At 40.4% G+C, this 23,875-nt stretch overlaps 2 protein-coding genes across 7 annotated transcripts in view; one reads left to right on the plus strand and one right to left on the minus strand.

Annotated features, from left to right (window-relative positions):
- ANKMY2 (ankyrin repeat and MYND domain containing 2) overlaps positions 1-19,819 on the minus strand; it is a 27,055-nt gene extending 7,236 nt beyond the window's left edge. For 4 of the 5 annotated variants that reach the window (XM_085050842.1, XM_085050845.1, XM_085050844.1 and 1 more), the window contains exons 1-7: positions 19,689-19,816; positions 16,390-16,454; positions 8,401-8,539; positions 6,473-6,571; positions 4,261-4,421; positions 2,884-3,098; positions 1,619-1,754 (exon numbers count right to left, since the gene is read on the minus strand). In XM_085050842.1, the coding sequence (XP_084906968.1) occupies positions 1,619-1,754; positions 2,884-3,098; positions 4,261-4,421; positions 6,473-6,571; positions 8,401-8,539; positions 16,390-16,454; positions 19,689-19,755 (882 nt within the window). In that variant the 5' untranslated portion in view covers positions 19,756-19,816. Of the gene's footprint in view, positions 1-1,618; positions 1,755-2,883; positions 3,099-4,260; positions 4,422-6,472; positions 6,572-8,400; positions 8,540-16,389; positions 16,455-19,688 lie in introns of all 5 variants that reach the window. The other variant, XM_085050846.1, reaches the window with a different exon arrangement.
- Positions 19,639-23,875, plus strand: part of BZW2 (basic leucine zipper and W2 domains 2) — a 56,987-nt gene continuing 52,750 nt past the window's right edge. The window contains exon 1 of one of the 2 annotated variants that reach the window (XM_085050847.1): positions 19,639-19,772. The gene's annotated coding sequence lies outside the window, so the exon portion shown is untranslated. Of the gene's footprint in view, positions 19,773-20,082; positions 20,238-23,875 lie in introns of those variants that run through there. The other variant, XM_085050848.1, reaches the window with a different exon arrangement.

The following is a 23,875-nucleotide window of genomic DNA, read 5'->3' on the forward strand; positions in this document are numbered from 1 at the left end:
GCAAGAACATAAAACCAAATCACAGAACTTCAACTAACATGCTCAGCTTAACGTTTACATCTTTAGACAAACTTCTGCATATGAAGTTAAGTTAAGCCCCTTGCTTCTGCAGAATTTACTCTGTAAGTTATTAAAAACGCCATGTTCTTTGCATCTGTCACCTGCTGGAAGATCCTATGCAGCACATTTTTGCAGCTCAGTCTCTGTGCTGATGCAAAGACGTTTCATTTGCACTGATACGCTGTTGTGCTCAGTGCACGCAGATGATACAGATGGTCAGAACATGAAATCTTCAATCATTTGCATGTTACTATGTAGATGTTACTTGCAGCATCCTTCCTATGCAATGCAAGCAATGGGATTTAGGTAACCATACCTTAAAACTATTTTTTTGGGCAATATGGAAACATCAGAAGAAAAAAATGGCAAGCTGCTGCAGCTCTAAGTTATTCCTTAAACTGTTAGACTACCATGGAAAATGGACAATCTTAACTAGTATGACAACACTGAGATGCCCAGACTGAATCCAAGTAATTGTGCAATGACAAAGATCCAAGGCTCCCAGAAAAATAAAAACTACATCATCTTCTCCTTTCTAGTTCTCCATAATGGAAAGAAATCCAATGGAATAAACCATCATTTCTTTAAAGGCAGAAAAGACTGCAAGCTGTCCTAAGAAAAAAGCAACAGGAAGGAAAATGTTTACTCTAAAGCAAGTTGTAATGCATCACAATGGCTTATGTTTTCACACTGTTTATCTTCCTGGCTTAGACAAACAGTAGAGATTGCACTAAGCCTCAGGACATTTCAGCAGACCTGGAGCCACTTAAGATGGAGGCTATTTTTAATTCACTCAGAATAGTCCAAACATGTCACAAGATTGTTCCATTTCCCCAGTGTTGGTGCATACATCTTGCTCTCAGAAACCAGAGAGAACATGCTGAAAAAAGAACAGCAACTCTCATGTAAAATTTATTATGAAGCAATAAATCGTCCTAAAATGAAAAGTGTGTTAGCCAAGACATAAGAAGAAAACTCGGGTTAAGATTTTTAATTTGTAATTTTGATTTTCTAATTTAAATATACATTTTGCTGCAAATTGCATCATCTTGCCTCTCTCTCTGTGATAAAAGGAACCTCACAGAATGTTTTTCCTTTTTCTACCACCACATATTACCAACTTTTTGTACAATAAAATAATCTAGGAAACTATCTGGTCTTAAACTGAATTTAGATATTGGGGAAAAAGAGTGCAAAATAAGCTTCATTTTTGTCTGAATCTACCATTTTAAAAGTGAACTGGCATAGAAAAACTGAACAGACATCCCAGAGTGGGAAATGAAAGCTTGGAGACAAGAAATGAAAGGCTTTATTTTTCTTTAAATGCGGAGGTGTTTAAGCATTCATTACGGGCCCATGAAAAAGATACTAGATGAAGTATTTTAGAGCATTTTCCTGCAATATGTAAAATCCAACTCCAGTTAGCCAGAGAGTTCAGGGACATCAAAAGCCTTTACTTAAAATAATATGTTGCAGAAACTAAGGACAGAAAGATGGCTCAAACTGAACTTATTATGCAAGTTATTTAGAAAGGATTTTCTTAATAGGAAAAACTTACTATTTCAACAGGAGCAATACTTCTCACAAGCTGCTGGAGCAATGTAGCTTCACAGTAAGGAAACTTTCTGATACTTTCTCGAATTAGCTTCTCTTGATACACAGGGAAACCATCTTTCTCTCTCCCTTTCAAGAGACTAAATTTTTTTAAACCCATGTAAAATAAAAAAACACACAGTAAATATTCAAGAACAAACACACACAGCATGCTGTACTCTGTCCTCTTTCAGATTATAGAGAAGAATTAATAATAATTTGGCAACTTCATATGTTAAGGTGTTTAAAATGCAAATGAAAGCATTTTTACTCTAATGCCCAATCATTATGAAATACACAGTAAATAAATGTATGATCTGAAACCAGGACTTACTAATTCAACCACTCAGAGAAAAGTAATAATGTACAGGTAGACTGCTATCTCCACCTGACTAAAATATCAAAATGCTTTGTGCTGTTCAGGAATTGTCATTGTAAGAATAAGAATAAACACTGACAAATGAACAATACCTTAAAATACAAATTCCACTTCATTACATTTAATAATATGTCATAGTCCTTAAATCTCTTTGGCTACTATTTTTTTTATATGGATCACTAATGAACAATTTGATTTCAGTATGTGAAAACTAACTTCGTAATTTATTTTTTGTATCACAGAGGATTACATTAAAAATCCATGGAGGTCTACAGGGAATGTGATCCTTCTAAAAGCCAGGTTACTTTGATATTTAAGATCAGGCAGCTGGGTTTGTAACTGAGTAGATTCTGAAGATGTGTCTAAGTGATATAAGAGTCTAAGTCTCACCCAGTCTGTGGGATTTGCAGTTCTCACTTGCTTAAGTCTTTTTGAAAAAAAGTCTCATCCTGTATGACTGCTGGAGAACAAAATGGCACAAGAAATGTTCCCAGATGAACCACACCAGGCACTGAGAAATACTTTTTTCAAGCCCATCATTGCCCTTTTTTCTATCACACATTCCTGTCTGCTGCTTCACAGCGTATATGTAAATACCAAGTTCTAACCAGTTGCAGCAGAGAGCTGAAATTCTAGGAATGTTTCCTTTGTACCCAGGACAGTGTCACTTCAGACACAGAAAAAATGGAGGCAGTGTCACCCTGATGTAAATGCAGCTGGGATTATTTCAAAATTTGCTTGTCATAGCCTTTATCCAAGCCAATCCAACATATTCCCACAGTCGACTTTTTCCTTTATCTGTAACACTGGCACATACATGTGCTTTCAGACCTCTCTGTAGAAATACTCACCTTTTGATAAACCCATCTAGTTTATCCTCTCGCTCTTTTAAAAAGGTAATACATTTCTGGAAGATGCAACTGATGTAGTGCATTTTCATAGCAAGAACTTCATTCATGTCTTTCTGCTTCATGCATTTCTCACAAATGAGATCCAGAACCCTGTAACATTTCTGCAGTGCTTCTACTTCGGCCAATAGAGGGTTCTCTTTCACCAGCAACACGATCTAGGAGAAAGATTGCAGAAAATGTAATCCAGTTAAGACTTGGGCATTAGCATTAAAGCTTATATAGCTCATAGTAGCTAAATTTCAGTGGAGTTTCTAATATTCTTCTACTTCCTTCTTATGCAGTCTTCTCTTTCTTTTTCCAAGTCATTATCTAGCATTATTATTCAGTAGACTGTAGTTCACAGTTCCCATACAAGAAAACAATTACAATTAAGACTGGTGTTAAAAACAGTATGTTGGGTTTGTTTTTTTGGTTTGGTTTTGTTGTTTGTTTTTTTTTTAATATGAACCTGAAGAATCAAAACCATTTCTAAAGAAAGGTATAGAAACTACCATGAAACTACTATACACTGTCCTAAAATCTCTTTCCTTTTGAACACCTAAAATAAACTGGACTTGTATGATTTAAGCAGTTTCACAAAACATATCACCTTCACATAATCCTGGAGTACTTCCTGTACTCATTCAGCTTAGTAAAGCACTGAATGAAATGTTCTAAGAGGAAACTGTGCTCTCCACTCACTCAGTTAGTTGCCACTGGTGCACTACTGTCTGTGAGTACTGCAGATACCTGGCTGGAAACTGTTGACACATTCTGGACTTTGACTGGCAAGCCCAAGGAATCTGTATTTGAATTTAGGGGTGTATTCATTTCTCTGAACTACACTGGTGGAGCAAACCATAAAAGACAATATTGTCAGCAATATGCTGGGAAGTAAAAATAAAAGCTCTTTTGCACATACTTTTAGAAACAGCAGCAGTGGTAGATGTTACAGTGGCAAACCAGTGATGAAGATAGGAAGATACATGCTGAGGAAAGCATTGAGAGAACAATAGGATTTTGTTAAGAACTATGTTTCCTTCAAGTGGGGCTGGGAAATAAAGCCAAAAAAGACAGCTATTTATGGTTACTGATAAAAAAAATAAGAATCTCTCCACTTAAAGATGCTAGTTCAAAATTCTGGTACATACAAACATTGAAATGGCTTAATTCTTTAATCACATCTAAATGTTGAGCCTTAAAATAACCTTCCTCACTTTCTGGATTAGTGAATAATGCTTTTGATCTAAGTTGGACTCTCAGAAGAGCTGAATGCTTCCTGACAAAAAGCAACAGCTCCCATGCCAACAAACACATACAGTTTACATATCACTCCACCTTAACAGGATGCATGTTGGTGGTAGTAATAATTTTATGCAGAGGCCCAGCTAATTTTACTGGCAGTTTTGGTTCTTTGTCTAAGCCTTGAGGTTTAGTATAGTAGTCCAGCCTTTCACGTGGAAAGAAGTTGTTGATGACAGTCACACAGTCATGTTGACCTAAATGGAACACAAGAAAAAAATCACCAGTGAAATAATAACCAAAAAGTTTACCTAAACCCAAATCTAATATAAGCAATACAAGAGAGAATTACCCACATGCAAAGAGCTTTGCATGATATACTTTGCACTGCAAACAAGCAACTCTTGTCATTCTGTTGTGTGTAGCTTCAATCTTTAGTAAGTATTAACTTACTGACTTCCCAGAAGGGAATGCACTCACAAAAATTCATTTTGAAAACTGTTTCTACTTCCTGTATCCTCTTTCCCTGGTAAAAAGGAGGAGAATAGCCATTTCTCCTCCAAGTTAAACTATACTAGTAGTCTCATATCAGTGCTATAATTTATCAAGGTAAGATTTTTCCACTTTGTACCTTTAAAATTGACATTTGCATTGAGACTTGTAAGTTTTCAGACCTGAAGCAGATATGAGTGTATCAACCATGGTGGGAGAACTTATAAGAACAGAACATGCTCAAAGTTTACCAAATATAAAAGGACTGTGATGGAAGTAATAAGATGAGGAAAGTTACACCCTCTTCCTGTTTTCTACATCTGACAATATAATGGATTACTCAGCTAAAGGGAAAGTAAAACTTATCTTCTCTAGTTCAGGACCACATTCTTTAAATTGATTGATTTGTCTTGGCATTAATCCTATAATCAGTAGAAGACACAGCCAACCACGTTTCAGCATTTAAAATCCTCCACTGTTTTAGAAGAGACAGTTCTGAGCTAATAGAGCACAGTGTAAGACAAATGACAGGGGAAGAAGTATCCTCACTTCCCACACACAGACAGATGAATTAAGGTTGATTGGACAAAGAATGAAAAAAGAACAGGAATAGATTCCAATGTTCAGACTTTTACAGAGTGGTGTATCTCAGTATGCCTGAAAATATTTATGCTACCTTGGTGATGTGATGAGATTTTAAACAAGAATTTTCAAAAATTATGTTGGAGATAATATTCCCCATCCATCAGTAACTCCATACAGCATCACACTGGAAAAGACTCTCCAAATCCAAAGGATAATTAATGGGAGTAGACTTCTCTGATACAATAAGTGAATAGTTAAGGTTTTGCTGCTTGAACCTCAAGTGAGTAATGTCAACTTTTCCCTCTTTAAAAGAGCAGAATGAGATAACAGAAATTGAAACTTAGCACTAAATTACTATTCAAGGAAGTGAATCTAAATGGCAAGGTAGGCTCTTGAATCCAGAACACCTACAGGACTTGGAGTTCTCAGGCATTTAAACACCATGAGACAGTTGTGTTTGAAAGACATTTTTGGTTTTTGGGAAGCAAAAACTGGGCCATTGAAAATTGCTCCACTTTTCCTTATAATATTTCATCAATTCTCCTTGCTAGAAATAGAGAAAAAGTGGAACATTAAATCAGCAGCTTAGTGTACTGTCAAGGTGGGTAAAATATGTAAAAAGGGCTTATAGAAACAAACATAAAAAGACAAGAAAAATAAACAGAACGGCAAAAAAGCCCATTACATGTTTTTCCAGGTTTAATTCTGCATGCTGAAACGACAAACTTTTATCTTATTCTAGTGAAGTTCAGGTCAGTAAGCACTGACTATCTCAGAAAAGGTTCCAAGACTTCTCCCTCTCCCAAAGCAGGGGAGAGGACAGGTGATTGCTCACTGCCAGCACACAGCTCAAACTCAGCTGAGTTCCTGACTCCTGGCACTAAGGTCACTCTTTCCCACAAAGGAAGCTCCAATTAGCACTTGGTGCTGCACTTCAGACACCTCCAATGTAACTAGCTTCCTCTTACTATTTCCAAAGTGGTGACATCGCAAAAACTTACACACTTCAACAGCAACACCTCTTCTCACAGGTAAGATCATCTGTTTTTATGAAACCAAACATGAGAATGGAACACAAATTGAGTTTTACATGATAAGACATGGAAAACAAAGCTTAACAATGTGTCAGTTCAGAACAAGTCATTAAATAATGTTTCTCCAACAACAAGCATCAGAATCTAACATTTTACTTCATTAGGAGTTTAGGAAATTATAATAATTTTCACCTTACCCACAAAAGCAGCCATCTGTGCTGCTGTCCTTCCCACAGAGTTGACAACATCAGTTTCTGCTCCAGCCTCTAACATCATCCAGGTGATTTCTTTATTTCCTGAATTTGCAGGAAAGATATGGGGAATGAGTGAGGACAAATCAGAACTTGTAATTCTCTATGCTTCAAAAAAACGTACTGAATTTCTTAAAGACCAGGAATAACACTGAGGAAAATGAACGTTCTTAAATGTTGTTCTTTTAAGAATGGATTAAAAAAAAGGCATGGTGCTTATTTAACGTTCCAGAGGGTGTAACTCTACTCTCTGTAATGCACATTCACCTTTCCTTGGAGCTTATGGGAGTCACACTCATGTAACTACACTAGAGCTTGGTTGCTCTGGACAGCAGTATAGAAGGAAATTCTACTAATCCAGTTAGACAGTTCAACTACATTTGCTATTCTAGGAAGAAAAACACATTCAGGACTATGATGTAGCAGGAACACAGTGAACAGAACAGATTGTTCCTTTCTCCACAGTGGGAACTGGGTGTTCAGACTGGGCTAAATACCAAGTAAAATGAAGCTAAAATTTGATGGGAAGATTAGATGACTTAATTGGTGCCCTTCAGAGACTAATAAGGACACTTGTCACCACTCCTGCTGGTTCTGCTTTCAAAGGTATTCTTACTTTATCAGTTTTTGTGCAGAGGCTAAGTACAGAAAAGTCAATACAAAAAGGGGATGTTGGATGAAAATGGATGTTTAAAAACAAAATCACTGCGTCAGTAGTGCTCATGTACCTTTTGTGCTCACAGATAACAGACCCTAAAGTAAACATTGAGAGGCATTCACACCCAGGATGACAGGTTAAAAGCTCAGCTGTGAGAAAATGGTAAAAATCCAGCATTTTCCATAAAGCTGTAGTCATTTAACAACCTCTAAGAGATTGTTCTCATCACCTGCTGCAGCTGTGATACTGCTCAATATCAAAGAATGTTGAAATTTCCCACACCTTTTTACCAAAGTTTTAGCAGAAAAACAATCTGATGATCTAGTTAAGGCTCATACACACACATAAGCCTTTCTCTTTTTATACTTATGGTGAAAGAAGGCAGTTTCAAACTCTACTTGCTAAGAAACCTGACTTCACTAGGATCTCCTTTTTGGGAAGACATAAGTGGCCTAGTAAAGAAGATACTTAAAATAACCTCATATTCCCAAATCTAATCTTTTTCCCAGAAAGAACGATCTTTTAATGTAGTGTCTTTTTCTCACTCAAAGAAATCACTCTACCTGCCATTAGGGAAAAAGAATAGCAAGCAGAAAGCTGCAAACCACCACTTAAGACAGGAGAAGATATTTACAACTATAAGCACTCTCATGAAAAAAATACTGTTAGAGGAGAGGGAAAATTAATGTGGGAAAACATCTTTTTAAAACTTACTAAATACATTTTTAAAAGCCCACAAGATAGTTGGAAAAATAATGTAAGAGGAAGACAAAATTTGAAAAATATGGGATTGAGAAGTCTCAAACATTACTAAAAGCTACTGCTTTGCAGTACTAAAAAGGCAGCTTGGTGCAGCATCATTTTCAGTGTAACACAGTCTAAGTAGACAGAATGTATCCCACTGCAGAAGAAAACTGTTCCAGGAAAGTGACTGTTGAAATCTCTAACAAACAGGACAAAGTAGGTACAGGACAAGTAGACTGTATGCCTCAAAATGCTGAACAAAATAAATTTTTATATGAGCCTGAACAGTAGCTCTCCTGTTCGACTGTCCACAGGATTCTACTCATTGTGACATGGTTGCATGGTTCCCATAAATAACAGCAAACCTGAATAATAAAACCATGTCAAGATTTCCTTTTAAATTATTAATTTATGGCAAATTGTACCCGTTGAAGTCATAAAAATCAGTGATCTGAGTTTAGTAAGAAGTTACCTGAAAGTCCAGCAAACATCAAGGCAGTGTATCCATGCTCATGTTCATTGCAGTTTACATCAGCTCCGTGTCTCAAGAGCAACCTGCACATGTCCACCTTCCCTTTGTAAGCTGCATGCATCAGAGGGGTCATGCCATGCTGGCAAAAGAAAGGAGAGGCAAATAGCATACAAAAAAGAATGCTATATCTCTTGATCTTCATACCGATGATCATTTTTATACGTACATACATATTCAATGTAACTACCAAAGCCGCATGTAATATTTTGTTTACAAAAAAAGCTCACAAAATCTTCATTAAAAATATGGTTACTAACATACAGGAGATTTTCCACTTCCATGTCACTTTTCTGATTATGCTGTGCTATAGATTTGAAAACAGAGCAGTGCTGAATAAGTGAAAACCACTTACAGCCAATTTATCATTGTCCTTTTGTGTAAGACATTAGTGTTAAAGACAACTAATGTTTCTGCTAGTTGGAAAAGCTTGATTTAGAAACCTTGTTAGCTTCCTACATTACTCTTTTCTCCCCTGCTGTTGCTTACATGATAAGCAGCAAGAAAATTAGAAATAGGCTCTTGTTGTTTTAAACATTACAAAGGTCTGCAGTCTCTGAAACCCATTTTGCTCATTTTCAGTCCTGATTACTGGTAATTTTGCCATCCGCCGCTCCTACTTCTCCACCTTTCTGGCATGATCAGCCAGAGCTCTGAAAGCTCTTGAAAAGACACACAGCTCTCCTCAGACTTTAACAACCACAGCCTAAACCCTACTGCTTTGATCAACGGTCCCAGTACAAAAAGGATTCGCTTCAGCATGGGAGGACTGAGGTGTAATTATAAATGTAAAGCTGGGCAAACCCCAGAGGAAATTTTCAAAACTAGGATGAACTGTTAGAACTGCTAGTGCAGGCTCTCTCCCTCTCCAAGGGCAGGGAGAAGCATGTTGCTGTTTGAGAAAACTGCATGTCATTCCATTTTTAGAATTTAGTGTGCTTTCTTTTTTTATTTTCGCTTAACATTGGGTCAAGATTCACATAATCGCATGAAACACTCCAATTGCCCAAGAACACCCTCCAACACCGCATGCTTCAGTTTGTCTCTGAAGGAAACCAAAACAGCATTCTGCTCCTTTCTTTGCCAGTCAAGGCTGTGTGCTTGAATACTGTCATGTACACCACTGCTGCATCTCTGTAAATGCAAGGTAATGTGATACTCTCCAATAATGTAATTGTCACTTTGAGCCTTAATATATTTCCTGTTTCAATTTATGACAGAGTAAAACCCAAGTGAGTTTAATTTACCAGCATAATTTTCAACAGATTTCTAAAGGTGAGGGAAATCGGAAAAATTAAAATTTTAATAATTATAAGGTATTATACTTTCATTATTGTCCATCCTAGCTGAAAATATTAAAAAGTGCTTACTTGACGCATTATATATTAGTAACCCACGTATTTTGGTAAACTGCAATATAAACTGCCATTAAATAAACATAATACCTGAACAGATAATTCATAAATATGAAACAAACTGGCTTTGCTAGGTTTCATTTGGGAAACCACAAATGTTAAATAAAGATTTTCTGCCCTACTATATAAAATATATTTTATTTTATTATATTACATTTCATTATGTTATGTCAACAGCAATTTTATGGGCCAATCCCATCGGGAGTCACAGTAGGGCTTTGCCTCCTTTAGCAGCACAGGAGGTACTGCAGCAAAGGAATATGAAGACAGTATGGTTTTTGACAGGAGAAAGAATTTTTAGAAAACAATGATTTTTAAGTTTAGTCATATCCTGAAAGCCAGTTGTTTCAATTAAGATCTGAAGATTATATGACAAAGGAAAGAACTGTGTTTGTTTTATCCTCTCCTCTCAGAAAACAGTTTTTAAAATCCTTTGATTAAATTCGGAAGTGTCAGGCTGTGGTGTGGATCAAAACCCTATCAGGCAGAAAATATGTGGACAGTTGCTATAAAATTGGATTTAAAGTCACATAATATCTGTTTTTCACACTCAAAGCAAACAAAATAGGGTCAGGCTAGACACAAGTTTATCTGGAAATGCTTGGTATCCTGTATTATGTCCCTATACTGAAACTCACTTGACTGCAAGTATTTTTCTCAGCCTGAATGTCCAAGACAGGTCCAGCAACAGTCTGTTTTCTCACAGATGACATTTGGATTGTCAATACAACATACTTAAAAGACAAAACTAGCAGATGGTTTATTAAGCATACAGATGAAACAAATTATTTATTGTTCCATTATGAAACATCAGATGAAGGATTTTCTAGCAGCCAGCATGTAACACTCTTCTGACTAAAAAATCCAGCCTTTTAACCTTATTCCCTAGGACAAAAAAGAATCCTTCCCAGTTTTCAATTTGTTTTGTAGGGATGTTACACAGTACCATCTCTTCTCTTCTGCAGGGCTGTAAGTATGCCCTGTACGTCTCACTATACAAGAGGAAAAGAGTTAGAAGTGCCTCTAGAAATTACCTGGCACTTCTCTTGACTGGGTTCTCCAACTCACCAACCAACAAGGACTCCCTGGCACAACGAGGCTCTTGGCACAGCCAGCCTGGCCATTACAGACCATCTTTCCTGCCTCCTCATGTTGAAAATAGCCCAAAAGCAAACTGAGGGATGGGATTCCAAGAACTACGTTGACCTAATGCTGCCATGGTGGGGAAGTCAATTGATTAAAAAACCCCAAACAACAATCTGTGGGGTCAGTGGGCTGATCCAGCTAACAAGGGAAGAAAAGGATGTGTAGGGAGGCTGCAGGGGCAGGCAGATGAGTACCAGAACCAAGGAGAGGTTGGACTCCACCACCAAACACAGAGGAAAAATAAAGCAGGTCAGTCTATCTTCTCTTCAGCACCCAGCTGAGGTGTGCTTGCACAGGATGAATAAAAACAAATTTATAAAGATAATAAACTGGAAAAGCAACCTTCTGCCATCTAGGAACTACAAAGGAAGTTTCCAATAAAACTGTTTCTCAGCCTTCGTCAACCACAGGAATAAAGAAACACAGGATAGCCAGGGAACAAGAAGTGAGACAAACAAACAAAAAAAAAAAAAAAACTATCTCCTACTCTCGTGACAGGCGAATATTTGGCACAAAACCTCTGTATGTTGTGAGCATTTAAATACTCATGCTCAGTGCGTAAAGAATGAAGACATCACATGTCTTTTTAAAAAGCCATTGTTTTGTAGATAACATGATGACAATTCACTACTGAAGTAGCCACATAAACCTGTGTTACTCAAGTGAAAAGCACAATCCAAGCTCTCCCAACATTCCCACACCCACATCACCCTTCTTCTCAACCACGGAACCCCGTCAAGATGTGCAATACAGGCTGGATCACACTAGAGCAGTCCCTCAGCAGGCACTGGGGTACACTAAGACATTGCACATGTGAGTAGCAGCTACTCAAACAGAGAGGAAAAAGTGGAAAAAAAGAAAGCGAAAGGGCTGTCAAAACCCTAGCTGAAAAACTGCCATAGACATTTGCATAGACACTTGCCAGCAACATTAAAGCATCCACCCCTCCCTTTCCAGCTGATTTTCCAATGAGGAACACAGCCCCACATTAACACAGAAAGAGTGTCTTATTTTACCCTTTAGATTCAGGCAACTAAACCAGTTCTATTTAATTCAGAAAATTATAAACGAAACACACAACTCTAGGTTTGGCTTTTATGTGAGACAGCATTTGGGATGTTACTAAAAATTATGCAAAAAGAACAGGTGCCACAGGATGGCAGAAATACTTGTTGATATATGTCTTCAGAATCAACTCTCTGGTACTGAATGCTGCTAGTCTAGAAATACAACTTGACTTTTCACTGGATGAAAGCCTTCAGAAATTTCACTCTTAAAGCTTTTGAGTAAGATTGCCCTTACACATCTTAAACTTCCTGCAGGCAGGATTTGGAAGGAGATCAACAGTAACATGCACAAATAATTTTAGCTGTAGCTAAGTATGGACTAATTAGAATATGAAATACTGTTCAGTAGGTGTCAATCACAGCTACAGTTCTTCTCCTTTATAGTCATCCTGCTCAGCTGTTGGTTTCACATGTGGAACCCATTAGATTCCTCTGATGATCTTTCAGTTCATCTGCAGCGATGAAAAGTTAAAGCCTACATCAATCAGCAACCTGAATTGAAACCAGATAATTCTTAATAGCAGTTGAAATTTCTTTGGTTTGTGTATTTTGAAGTAGTATGTAAAAAACATCAAAAGATAAAACTCCTCCTCAATAAAGGCCAAAGATCTGGGATTTTCTGCTAGCATAGAATGTTCACACTGGAATAGCAAGATACATTAACTGGAGAGTTGAACATACTCAGTATGAGTGAAGCTACACACATCTCAGCCATGAATAAGCAGGCTGCTGCTGCAATTCCCAGGAAGTGTTCGGTTCTGTGGCACAGAGGAGACTGTCTCTAAATGATACATTACAGAACTGAACAGCTGAATTACCCAAACTAGAGGAAAAAAGTAATGCCCCTAATGCCAGATGATAGTTCTGTACGTAAGAAGATTATGAGCAACCTTACAATTATTTTAAATACAGTAAAATGAGGTACTTCTCAGGTCAAGTCTGTAAGCTTGATCTGCAGAAAACAAAGGATGTAGTACTACTGAGCTCCTTTGCAACCTGAACTACCACCATGACCAGAGGAAACTTCCACAGCTGGAAAGCCCACGTGCTTCCTTTAGCCCGTCTTTCTATAATAATCTGAAATGTTTTAGCCACACGTTGCAGATGGAGTTCAAGTCAGCAAACTGCCAGCAAGGAGTCACAATATTTACAAGCTTGGCATTCTCAGGGGAAAGGAAAGTCCTGAACACTTTCTCCCATGCTAAGTTTCCAAATTAGCAACCATTCCATTTAAAATACAACAAAAGACGACTAAGCAGTGAGCATTAAAGTGAAGTATATTTGTGTTTATTTTGCATCCATTTCCATAGCCTATCTATTTGTCCTCATGTTTTAGGACACCTGAACTTAAATGCCCCTAGAGTTTTAAAGTTACCAAACTGTTAAAGACCAATTTTGTAGAGAAGCTACTGCATTTCCTGGTTTTCATAAAGACACTGATTAAGCCTAAATACCTTTTCCTTCTTCATACATCTAAATCCCCAAACAACAAAGCTATTTGTTTGGTCAGAAAGGGTGCTGAGAAAAAACAGGACTGTATCTGCTGGGTATCTCCAACCTTCTGGAAGATGGGCATCTGTGGAACTCATTTGAGTGAAGGAATCTTACTCCGTTCAAGTGACACTCCCAGCAGATCTCCACAGACAGCAGGAGGTGAAGGGTGTGAGGGAGTCTTGGCACAAGGGCAGAAAAAGCAAGTAGACTTAGAGGAGTCAGTTTTCCTTTTTAAATGCATGTACTGACAGCAGAAGCAATGCTAAAATACTGCATCCAGCTCATGTGTACATTTTTGAAGTAAGAAGCTGAAACAACTGGAAAGGATTTGGAAAAGAGCCACTATTATAGCTCACTTGCTGCAGAAACATAACTTTCGGCAAGATACTTAAAAGGTCACTGCATCTGGAAGACGTTAAAATGTGACTTGGTCCTTGTCTAAAGGTACATAGTGAAAAGACAGCTGATTGTCAGTGCTTTTTAATCTAGAAGAAAGCAGATCCAAGCAGTCAGAATATATGTTCAAACCAAAAATGAAAGGAAGAGGTTATGGGTTTTGGGGTTTTTTTATTAGGAAGTGCACTATGTAACAGCCTGCTTTTGGATGCTGTGGATTCTCCAGCCTGTGGAAATTATTAAATTGTGATTGCATGCTTTCTGTACCACAGCTAGAAGACAGAATTACATTAAAGTGAATGTAATAATGTACTGAATGTACAATTAACTGAATTGAGCTCCCACTTCAATAGCTAAGCATTTCATCTTCAGGGCTTCCTTACTTTTTAACATTAATAAAATAAGTAACAGCAATAAAAATGTGAATTTCTAACTAAGGCAACAGAGAAAAACATTAAGACTTGATGCATTGAGAACAGTCTCCAGTTGTGGCAGCAATGAATAACAGATGAAGCTGGTGTTTAACTACGATTTCACACACACTTATGTATAGATATTACAATAACACATTGGAGCAAAAATTCTAAAGCTGACATGGCTGATGGATTTAAGAACCCTAAACAAATCAGAACCCTCCCCTGATTAATATGCATGATTACACACCATTCTTGGGGATAAAAGGAGTCTGCAAGAAGGCCATTGCATAAACTTTTCAAGTTTTATAGGCCTTGTGAGTATTTAGTCAGATGTGAGCCTTAGGCAAATACGGTTAATATTATTTCTGCTACAACAATAGCCTGAGGCATAACTCGGATATGGTTTCTTTGAATAAGCCATATCCTCTCAACACTAATCCTGGATGTTGCACTAATACTGCAGCAAAGCAGCAGTCATTCAGCACAACTTCAGCAATTACACTTAAGGAAAACCTTTTAATGTCCATACAACAAAGCACACTTGCAAACATATTGTATCTTGGCATCCTGAAGCTCTCTGTAAAGCTTAGTTTGGCTTAGTTTTTCAGAAACTTGTTGAAATTCATGCAGTAGAATTTCAGGTTTAATATTTAACTGTTTTTTAACAACAATCAGAAAATGGATATGTTGGCAGAAATAAAAAAGGCTAACAATATTCCATGAAGATATCTGGTAGAAGAAGTGGCATTCCATTCAGCATTCAGGAGACCACATCTACAATATACTCTGTCCAATGCTGAGCCTTCCAGTGCAACAAAGACATGAATAAACTGCAAAAACATCAATGGAGCATCACCACTACATGGTAGGAACCTGAGCACTTGTGCAGTGGAGAGGCTGCAGGGGGACCTGGGCTTACCTAACCTGGAGAAGGAATGGCTTTGGTGGGACCCAACAGCAGCCTGCCAGAACTGACAGGGAGACCATTGAGAATACAAACTCTTCACTTATGGTGGCAGGAGGGCAAGAGACACTGAGCCTAAGTGGAGGTTGAGATGTAAGTGAAACACTTTTGCGCTGAAAGCACAGTAAGAGAATAGAACCGTTGCCCAGAAATATTGTGCAGTCTCCATCCTTAGAGATTCACAAACCAGACAGGTCAAAACTCAGAGCAATCTCATCTGATCCTGGAGCTGAAGTTTCTTTGAGCCAGAGGCTGAACTAGACACGTTCCCAGAATTTCCCAGTGATTCCTATCAAATTATAAAGGTGTGAAAAAAACCCACAAATTAACATTTAAATTAATAAGTTACAGATGGATTTAGCATGTCTGGCAGGGAATTAGTTTTGCTTGCATGTTACATTTCATATTAATGCTGCATGCTTTAGAAAAACATTGTAAAAAGGGGAAACATGAACATCCCACAAGGTTCATTTCTCCATGAACTTAATCTCCATCTCCAGGTAGCACTTCAGGCTTTAATCTTCTACATGTCTACCACACTCACATCTATATAAAGCTGTGTTTCCACTTGTGATCTAGCTACTCACCCTCCAAGTATGTTTATGGTTTGGCAAAGACAGGGCTTTGGGCAATGAGGCCCAAGCATAGGATGGGGACAGGTATGGTGTCTCCCACAGAAAGTCCCTAAAGAGGCACAACAGTTTGGTGAAGATGACAGGAAGTCAGGGAGCATCCCCAACATGTTTTGCTGCAGTGTTTATCTTACCTTACAGACAGAGCTCATGATGGAACTTGAGAGAAAACACAGTGTAGTACTTTAAGCAACATTTATCTTTAAACTTTCTTTAAAAAACAGTAAGAACTCTTCAAAGGTTCATTATTCAGCTGCAGGCTGGAAATGTCTTCAGAGTAACTCTGATGTTCAGGGCTATAGCAATTACTGTTATAGAAATGCTATTTAACAACATGAAGCCCTTCAGACCTAGTGTTTTCCTTATTAAAGTCAGCATAATGCTTGTACAGTTTTGCAGTACCTCATCCAGGCAATTGACACGGACATTCTTGCTGCCCAGTAGCCTTCCAGCCTCCTCAGTGTTTCCTTTGATTGAAAACAAAAAGACACAAAGAGAGAGAAAAGGGGGTGAGAAACACAATAAACTGAGAATCTGGAGGAAAATGGTCATTTCCATTTCTCATTAGGATAAAAATCTTTTTATGTTAACTGCTTGGGTTTTAGATTAACCACCAAAAAATCAATTGCACTTAGTGAAGATGCCTAGGAATGAACAGTGTTCTGTTCTAGAAGCTAAAAGCCAAGAACTCAGAACATCAAAGAGCAGTTGGAATGCATGAACAACAAGTAAACAACCATTTTTTGTGAAGTAACTAATCTACACACACAAGAACAGGACCCTCATATGTCTCATGATAAATATCACATAAACAGCTCCAAATGGGTATAATGATACTGAGCATTTTAACACATTTCAAACTTCAATCTCTTTTGGAGCATCTTTCGTCTAGAAGAGTTGTCTACATTCCCCCAAAAGGAAATGACCTGATTTCAAAGACTTTTTCGTCTGAATGAAACATGCTTGATCATTTACTCACATCATCTTTCCTGTTTCAATTTGTAATGTGCAACACATCACATGCACAGAAGTGGAATGAATTTGCTTTTGGTAATAGAGAATAGAAGTAGAAAGGACAAGGACCCAGGTAGTTTGATCATTGGCATTTCTAAAAATTGACAAATGGGTAAGTAGACTGAAGTCTGAAAAAGAAATATGTGTCAGGAAAAAAGACTACACCTTTGTATTTTTCAATTGACTACAAAAATTCTGTCAGCTAAGCTACAGGTCTAAGAACCTGATTTAAAGCCCATTGGAGGACTATTCAGGTATTGCAATGCAGCTTCTACAGGCATAAACAAGTAGAAATAAAAGAACATTCAAAGAGTCTGCGTCTGAAGAATATTTGTTGCAAATTAACAGAAATGTCTAATGTCTCATTCAATCATCAGCAAAGCTCTTTCAGCAATGATGTGCTTAATAAAAATAAGCACTGCATCCCTTATTTTAATGATTTTCCTGCTTATCTTTGCTATATCACAAGGAGTTGCTCATCTAGCAAATTTTCAGCAAAACAGCTCTTGCAACTTCAGTTTTGCCTAAAAATCCCATTACAACTACTAGAAACAATTTATTTTCATAAAGCTTTTGGTGTGATTTACCTACACTACAGAGGGTTTTACCAACTTTTTTTAAAATTCATTGATTTGGGGAAAAAAGGACAATCACCTGAGTCACCTCATACACCTGATAAAGACCCAGTAAAAAACCCGTGATTGACAATCAGGGAACCATCAACTGACTTACTCCCCCAGACATACATGAGTTCTAAACACTTCAGAAGCTTCTTAAGAACTGGATCAGTTTTCAGAAGAACATCCCAGCCAAAGAACAGACATCAGTAAGAGCAAAAGGTGATCTTCAGGTAAATTTTAATACAAGCGAAGTTGCATATACAAACTCAGAGTTCTGTATGACAAAACATCAAAGGATTTTCAAACAAGACACTGAACTGATGGAAGTCAGTCTTCTAGAATTGGCCAGAGCTAAAAGTTGGATCCAGGCTCTTCATAGTGGTGCATGAAGAGATAACAGGCAGAAGCTGAAATAAAGGTAAGCTTCAGACTGGATACAAGGAAAAACATTTTCAGTATGAACCCAGTTAGAGGTTGCCCAGAGACACTGTGCAGATTTCCCCCTTGGGAGTTTTCAAGACCTGATGGGATAAAACCCTGAACAATTGTATTTGACCTCACAGCTAATGTGTTTTGAGCAGGAGGTTGGCCGAGAGACCTCCTGAGGTCCCTTCCAAGCTGAATTATCCCACAACCCTAATCAGAAGCATCAGGTAAGTTAGACAGAAGTGTCTGCAAGACAAAGGTCTGAAACTCTATTATTAAAGTGAGTCAATCAAACTGATTCTGGTCCACCAGAAATTCATTGCTGCCTATCCTACGCTTGTGTCTCTGAGGAACAGAGGAACATTTTAATAAAACTGAGAGTGAAGCACCACAACTATAAGTAAAATTTTCATGGGTTCAAATTGCCTGAAAACTACACATAGAAATGCAAGTTTTTAGTTTGCCTCCAACTAATGAATGTTGCTCGTGATTTTCAAAATATAGTTTGGAGGATAACTATTTAGTCAGAGCTATGAAATTCACATTACTGGACCAGGAAACCCAAATGATAGAAAGTTCCCCTGGCAACAAGCACGTGTACCACATATTGTGATGAAACTGCGGCACTTATATGAAATGCAAAATCACAGAATAGGTCAGTTTAAAAGGGACACAGTGGGCTGGTTATCTGGTCCAACCTTGCTGCTCAAGCAGGGCCATCCTAGAGCACATTGAACAGAACTGCATCCAGACAATTTTTGAATACCTCCAATGAGTGACACTACACAACTTCTCTGGGTAAGTTGTTCCAGTGCTCAGTAACCTGCACTGTAAAGTTCTTTCTCTTATTTAGGTGGAATTTCCTGTGCATCAGTTTCTGCCCATTGCCTCTTGTCCTATTGCTTGGCACCACCGGCAAGAGCCTGGCTCCATCATCTTGACACCATCCCTTCCGACAGACATTGATTCCCTCTCCTCTCTCTAAGAGGACAGTATAAGGTAGTATAAGGGATAGTATAAGACAGTATAAGGGATACTAAAATAAAACAGTATAAGGGATAAGCGGTGCACAACATCCCAAACAAGCTAAAGTTCTGGTAATGTGAGAATAACGTGTCTGCAAAGACATCCTGGTCTGACAACAGCACACGGGGGAAACCATACAGCAGGCTAGAGGAGTGGATTACCTCCAAGAAAACTTTTTTTTTTTTTCCAGAGGACATTAAGAGCAATAACTAGGCAAATGTCAACAGACACTGCTAATAAGACGTAAGCTCTCCTGGGCAGAGTTAGACCCGCCCAGCTGAGCTGCCCCAGCCCCTGCAGCGCACCGCGCCTCCCACCGCACTCCGCGGGTGACGCGGGCCTGCCCGGAGGGAACGGCCCCTGTCCCCGGCGGGGAGAAGGGTGACGGGCCCGAAGGCGGGCCGGGGAGGCAGGCGGCCCTCAGTGCCGCGACACGAGTGTTGGCAATGCTATAACGAGCGCGGCCGAGGGCGCGGGCAGCCCGGCGAGCGGCCGGTAACGGCGCCTCACCCGCCACGCCAACGTGTGGGGACACAAACCCCTCCCGGGCACGGCCGGCGGGGCCCGTGGAGCTGCGGCCCGGGGCCGCGAGCGGCGAGGGCCGGGCGGGCTCACCTGTGGCGATCACTGCCAGCAAGTCCTTCTCCTCCGCGCTCAGGTCACCTTTCCTGGGGGGAGCCATCGCGCCCCCCGCGCACGGTAAGGCGGGATCAGCCCGGGACGGCGCCCGCAGCGCCCCCGAGCGCCCCCGCCCGCGGCACCGCCCCCGCCCGCTGCTCACGGGCCTTCCGCCCGCAGTCCCGCCCTGCTGGGGCCGGCTGCGGGCCGAACCATTCCTGCCCAGGCACGGGGGGCATTGCGCGCCGGCTTGTCGCCCTCCGCCAGCTTGCCGTCCGGTGCTGCCGGAGAGAAGGAGCCTTTCCGCTCTCTCCTCTCGCTTTTAAGTTGAGAAACGCGTTCTGCTTCACTTTTGTCACCCCTTTTTGCCTTCTCCGCCGTTCCTCCGTTCGTCCCACCCCGGGGAGGTGCCGGGAGTGGTGCGGGCGGGCGGAGGCGCCCGTGTGTCAATGTGTCCGTCCTTCACTCCTCCATTGTCTCCCGCCGCCGCCGCTGCTGTCGCGCCCGCTCGCCCTCCCCGCCCCGGACCGCGCAACCACCCGACAGGTGCGGCCGGGACGGGGAGAGCGCCGGGCGGGAGCCGCGCCTGAGCCCCTCCGGAGCCCCGCGGCGCTGCCGCCCAGGCAACCACGGCTGCTGTGGGGCAGCTCCGGGCGGGCGGGCGCGGCGGCCATGGCGGGGCAGGGCAGGGCAGGGCAGGGCGGGCGGCGGCACAGGCACAGCCCCGGCTCGGTGCCGGAGCCCGCGTTCGGAAATGCCGCCATTCGCGGGTTTGCGGAGCACCGGCGGCTCCGGGTCCGCTGCGGGAGGGCGGCGGTGCGGGATCTGGTGCACGCCGGCCCTTCGGTCCGTGCTCCTGATTTCATGCCTTTTTATGGCACCGGTTTGTTGGGCGGTGGGGTTTTCTGTCGGTGTTTTTTTTTTGTGTCTTTTTGCAGGCAGGTGGAGCGGTGTGTCGGGCTGAAGCGGCCGCAGGGAGCCGTGCTGAGGCGCGGCGCGGTGTGCGCAGAGGGAGCGGGCGGTGATGGGTCGGGAGGGGAAGAACGCGCTCGGCTTCGGTGTGCCGAGCCGTGCCTTTTGTTGGCGCCTTGCTAAAATTAAACTCTTGGTGGAAAAATGTTCTTTGTTACACGTCCAACTTTCCACTATTCCGGCAGAAGCTCGGTAGGCGCAGGGACGATCGTGCAGATTCCCTCCAAGGGACTGAGGTTTAACATCCTTGATTTCTGCCTGTTTTTGTACCACAGAAAAAAGCAGTACCCTGGTACTTGGTACTGACTTTTACCCTCCTTTGCCCTTCTCTTCGATGTATGTTTTTTTGTATCCTTTCTTTTGAGGAGCCCAATTTTTTTCCTGTAACTAATTTTTGAAGGCATACCTTTGTCAGCAAGCCGAGTTTTTTCTTTCCTTAGTACTTGCAGGTCATCTCGTGTTTACTTACATGCTGAAATTTCTCTTTCCAATACTGATCTTCTTCTCTGTTTTGGAATTTTGATGACTTCTTGACTGACTTCCAGAAATGGTGAAGTCTCACTTTGCTTCCTGGTTCATCGAAAAGCATGCTCTCTGAATGTAGTGTTTCTTTGTAACAACTTGGGTAAAAAACCGAAATGTGATATAGTTTTGTTTTGGCAAAACAGCCAAATTCTGTACGTTTCCATGATTTTAAAAATGATGAGAATACAGGGGTGTACCACCATCTAGTTTTACTTGCATCAACAAGTGTAAATAAAAGAGATCAGTTTGGACTTCAGATTATAACAGATTCTCTTGACTTTTTTTGTGGGAAACCAAAAATGCCATTAAAGCACAAGTGCTTTTAATACTCTGATCCAGAAAAATACCCCCATGTAGTGCTAACAGAAGTATGTCACTGGCTCAACCATGAAGGCTGAAATTAGGGTTTAAGTGCTCTTTTGTTGGTTCACTGCAGGGTGTGAATTTTACCTGCTGTGAACAAATTTTTTGATACTACAGTGCTCTGATAATCTCTGTGGCTCTATTAAATAACAGGAGCTTCCTTTTGCACTCAAAAAAACCCCCACAAAACCTGTTGTGCATTCAGTGCACAAAAGTATGCATATTACATTCCTTTTATTTAATGTGAGAATGTCAGTATTGCCATCGTACCCTGGTTCACTGAATGAACAAACACAATTTTTCCTTGGCAGCCTCGCTGGATCTCACTTGGTGACTAAGGCTATAGGAGTGCTCCATCTGGAAGGGTAATGAAATACTTTCAGTGCTAGTTAAAACATGTTTCTCACTCTTACCTGGCTTCTGTATGACCTTCAATCCTGTGATACGCAGATATTTCACAATCTTCAGTTTATCCTTGTGAGATGGTGATGAAGTGGCATTGCCTCCATTTTACGAACGTAATTCGAAGCATGGAGGCAACAAGTGATTCTTTTCAGGGCAGTGCAGGAAGTCAGTGTCTGGGCAGGGAACTGGAACATGAAAATGTAGGTTTTGTGCCTTTGTGTCTTGCTTCTTAATGCATTTCTTTTATCTGCTGCATCTGTTTGTCTCACATATTTAAGATGTGGGTATTACTGGTTGGTAATTAATAATTTACATTTTGTTTATTACAGAGGGAGAAGGAAATGTTACCTTCACTGTGATTCAGAATATTTTTTAGATTTTAAATTGTATCTGTACATATAAAAAATTCCCTATTTCATCATCAGGTGATATGTCTGGTGCTTGTGATTTCTGAAGCAGGAACAGTGGTGACATTTTTCCCCAGCAGTTTGCTGGCTGTAGTGTGCGGATGTGTGCTTGTGGGGATTGGTGGTAGCTGTTGTTACCAATGTGTAGGTGATCCTAAGTGCCTGTCTGCAATTGTCAAGAGTAAGATTCATGCAATAAAATAATGAGGATTTCTTTAATAAAGTGACGTTCATTTTGGGAGAATGTACAGAGCAGTAAGCCTTTCTTGGGTCAGATTTGGGGAGAAGAGACTGCCCTATGCCTTGGAGAGTACACCAGGAAACTCAGTCTTTGGACATGGAAGAGAGGGAAAGGAAATGCTGAACTGGTTTGACTGTTCTCAGTGTTTTCTCTCAAATAACCAACCTTCTCCCTTGGAGGGTTGCCTGAATTCTGGCCATGTACTCTGCTGCTCTGCTAATGGCAGCAGAGGTCAAAGATCCTTCTATAGTCTCTTTCTGTTCCTGGGCCTGGCAGGGTCAGGAACTTGGTCTGATCCACTGCATTTTATCTAGGGGGAAATAAAATAATAGGTCATACAAGTACTCATACTTCTGTGACTTGTTTCCCAGCTCCCATCTCAGTGGTTCACAGCTAGAGATTTCTTCAGCAAAAAGTGGTGTCTTTGTGTTTACCTTTATATTTGACAGCCTAAAGTGCTAGGCTTTTTGAATTTAGGTAAATTTAGGTATGTAGCATCCCATCATTATAACCTTTACAACTGCTTGAAAGAGGACCTCTGCTTGTTTTTGACCTTGCTACTTCATGGTTTTGTTCAGTCCCCAGTTCCTGTTTCGGGAGCCGATGAGGGATTAGTTCCTGTTCAACCTTGGCATGCAGTCATGCCTTGACAGGCCTGTGGTGTCCCCTGCCATTGTCTTTTTGCCAAGCCGAAGTCTTAGGTGTATTGAGTCACTCCTATGTAAAATCCATTCCATATGGTTACCAACTGTGTTTCTGTAAACTAGCTCTCTTTTCCTGCATGCCCTGGGCAATAGGAAATCTCCTTCAAGTGGAGCTGAGCCTTGCAGACAGACCCCCACTGGGTTTTGGTCCTGCTGTCTCCAATCCTTATAATTATATCCTGGCCAAAGTTAAGAGGATCTAATAGGATTATTCATTTAGATCAATTCAAGTTCATGCAAGTTCAAGGGTTTTTTATTGCTAGAAACATCCTCTGTTTTTTCCTCTCAGATCTCACAAATAGTAATCTGTGGATGAGTTACTTCCGCCCCTCCCCAGCCCAGTTGTTTGGCACTGTGTAACTCTTTGACTTCTTTAAGTGTTTTTATTTTATTTTAAGTGGGGTGCTTTTTAAACTTACATCTATTTCTGGATCTCAGGACACCCGCTTGATATTTGTTATGATCTGTCAATATTGCTAAGGCCTGTTTTTTACCAGAGGCTAGATTATAAGACCACAAAAGAATCACTGAAACAGGTGAGCACTGATACACGTTTGAACACAATTG

Source organism: Lichenostomus cassidix, chromosome 2 (genome assembly GCF_008360975.1).
Source record: "Lichenostomus cassidix isolate B80296 chromosome 2, HeHo_3.0, whole genome shotgun sequence".
NCBI classification, from domain to species: domain Eukaryota; kingdom Metazoa; phylum Chordata; class Aves; order Passeriformes; family Meliphagidae; genus Lichenostomus; species Lichenostomus cassidix.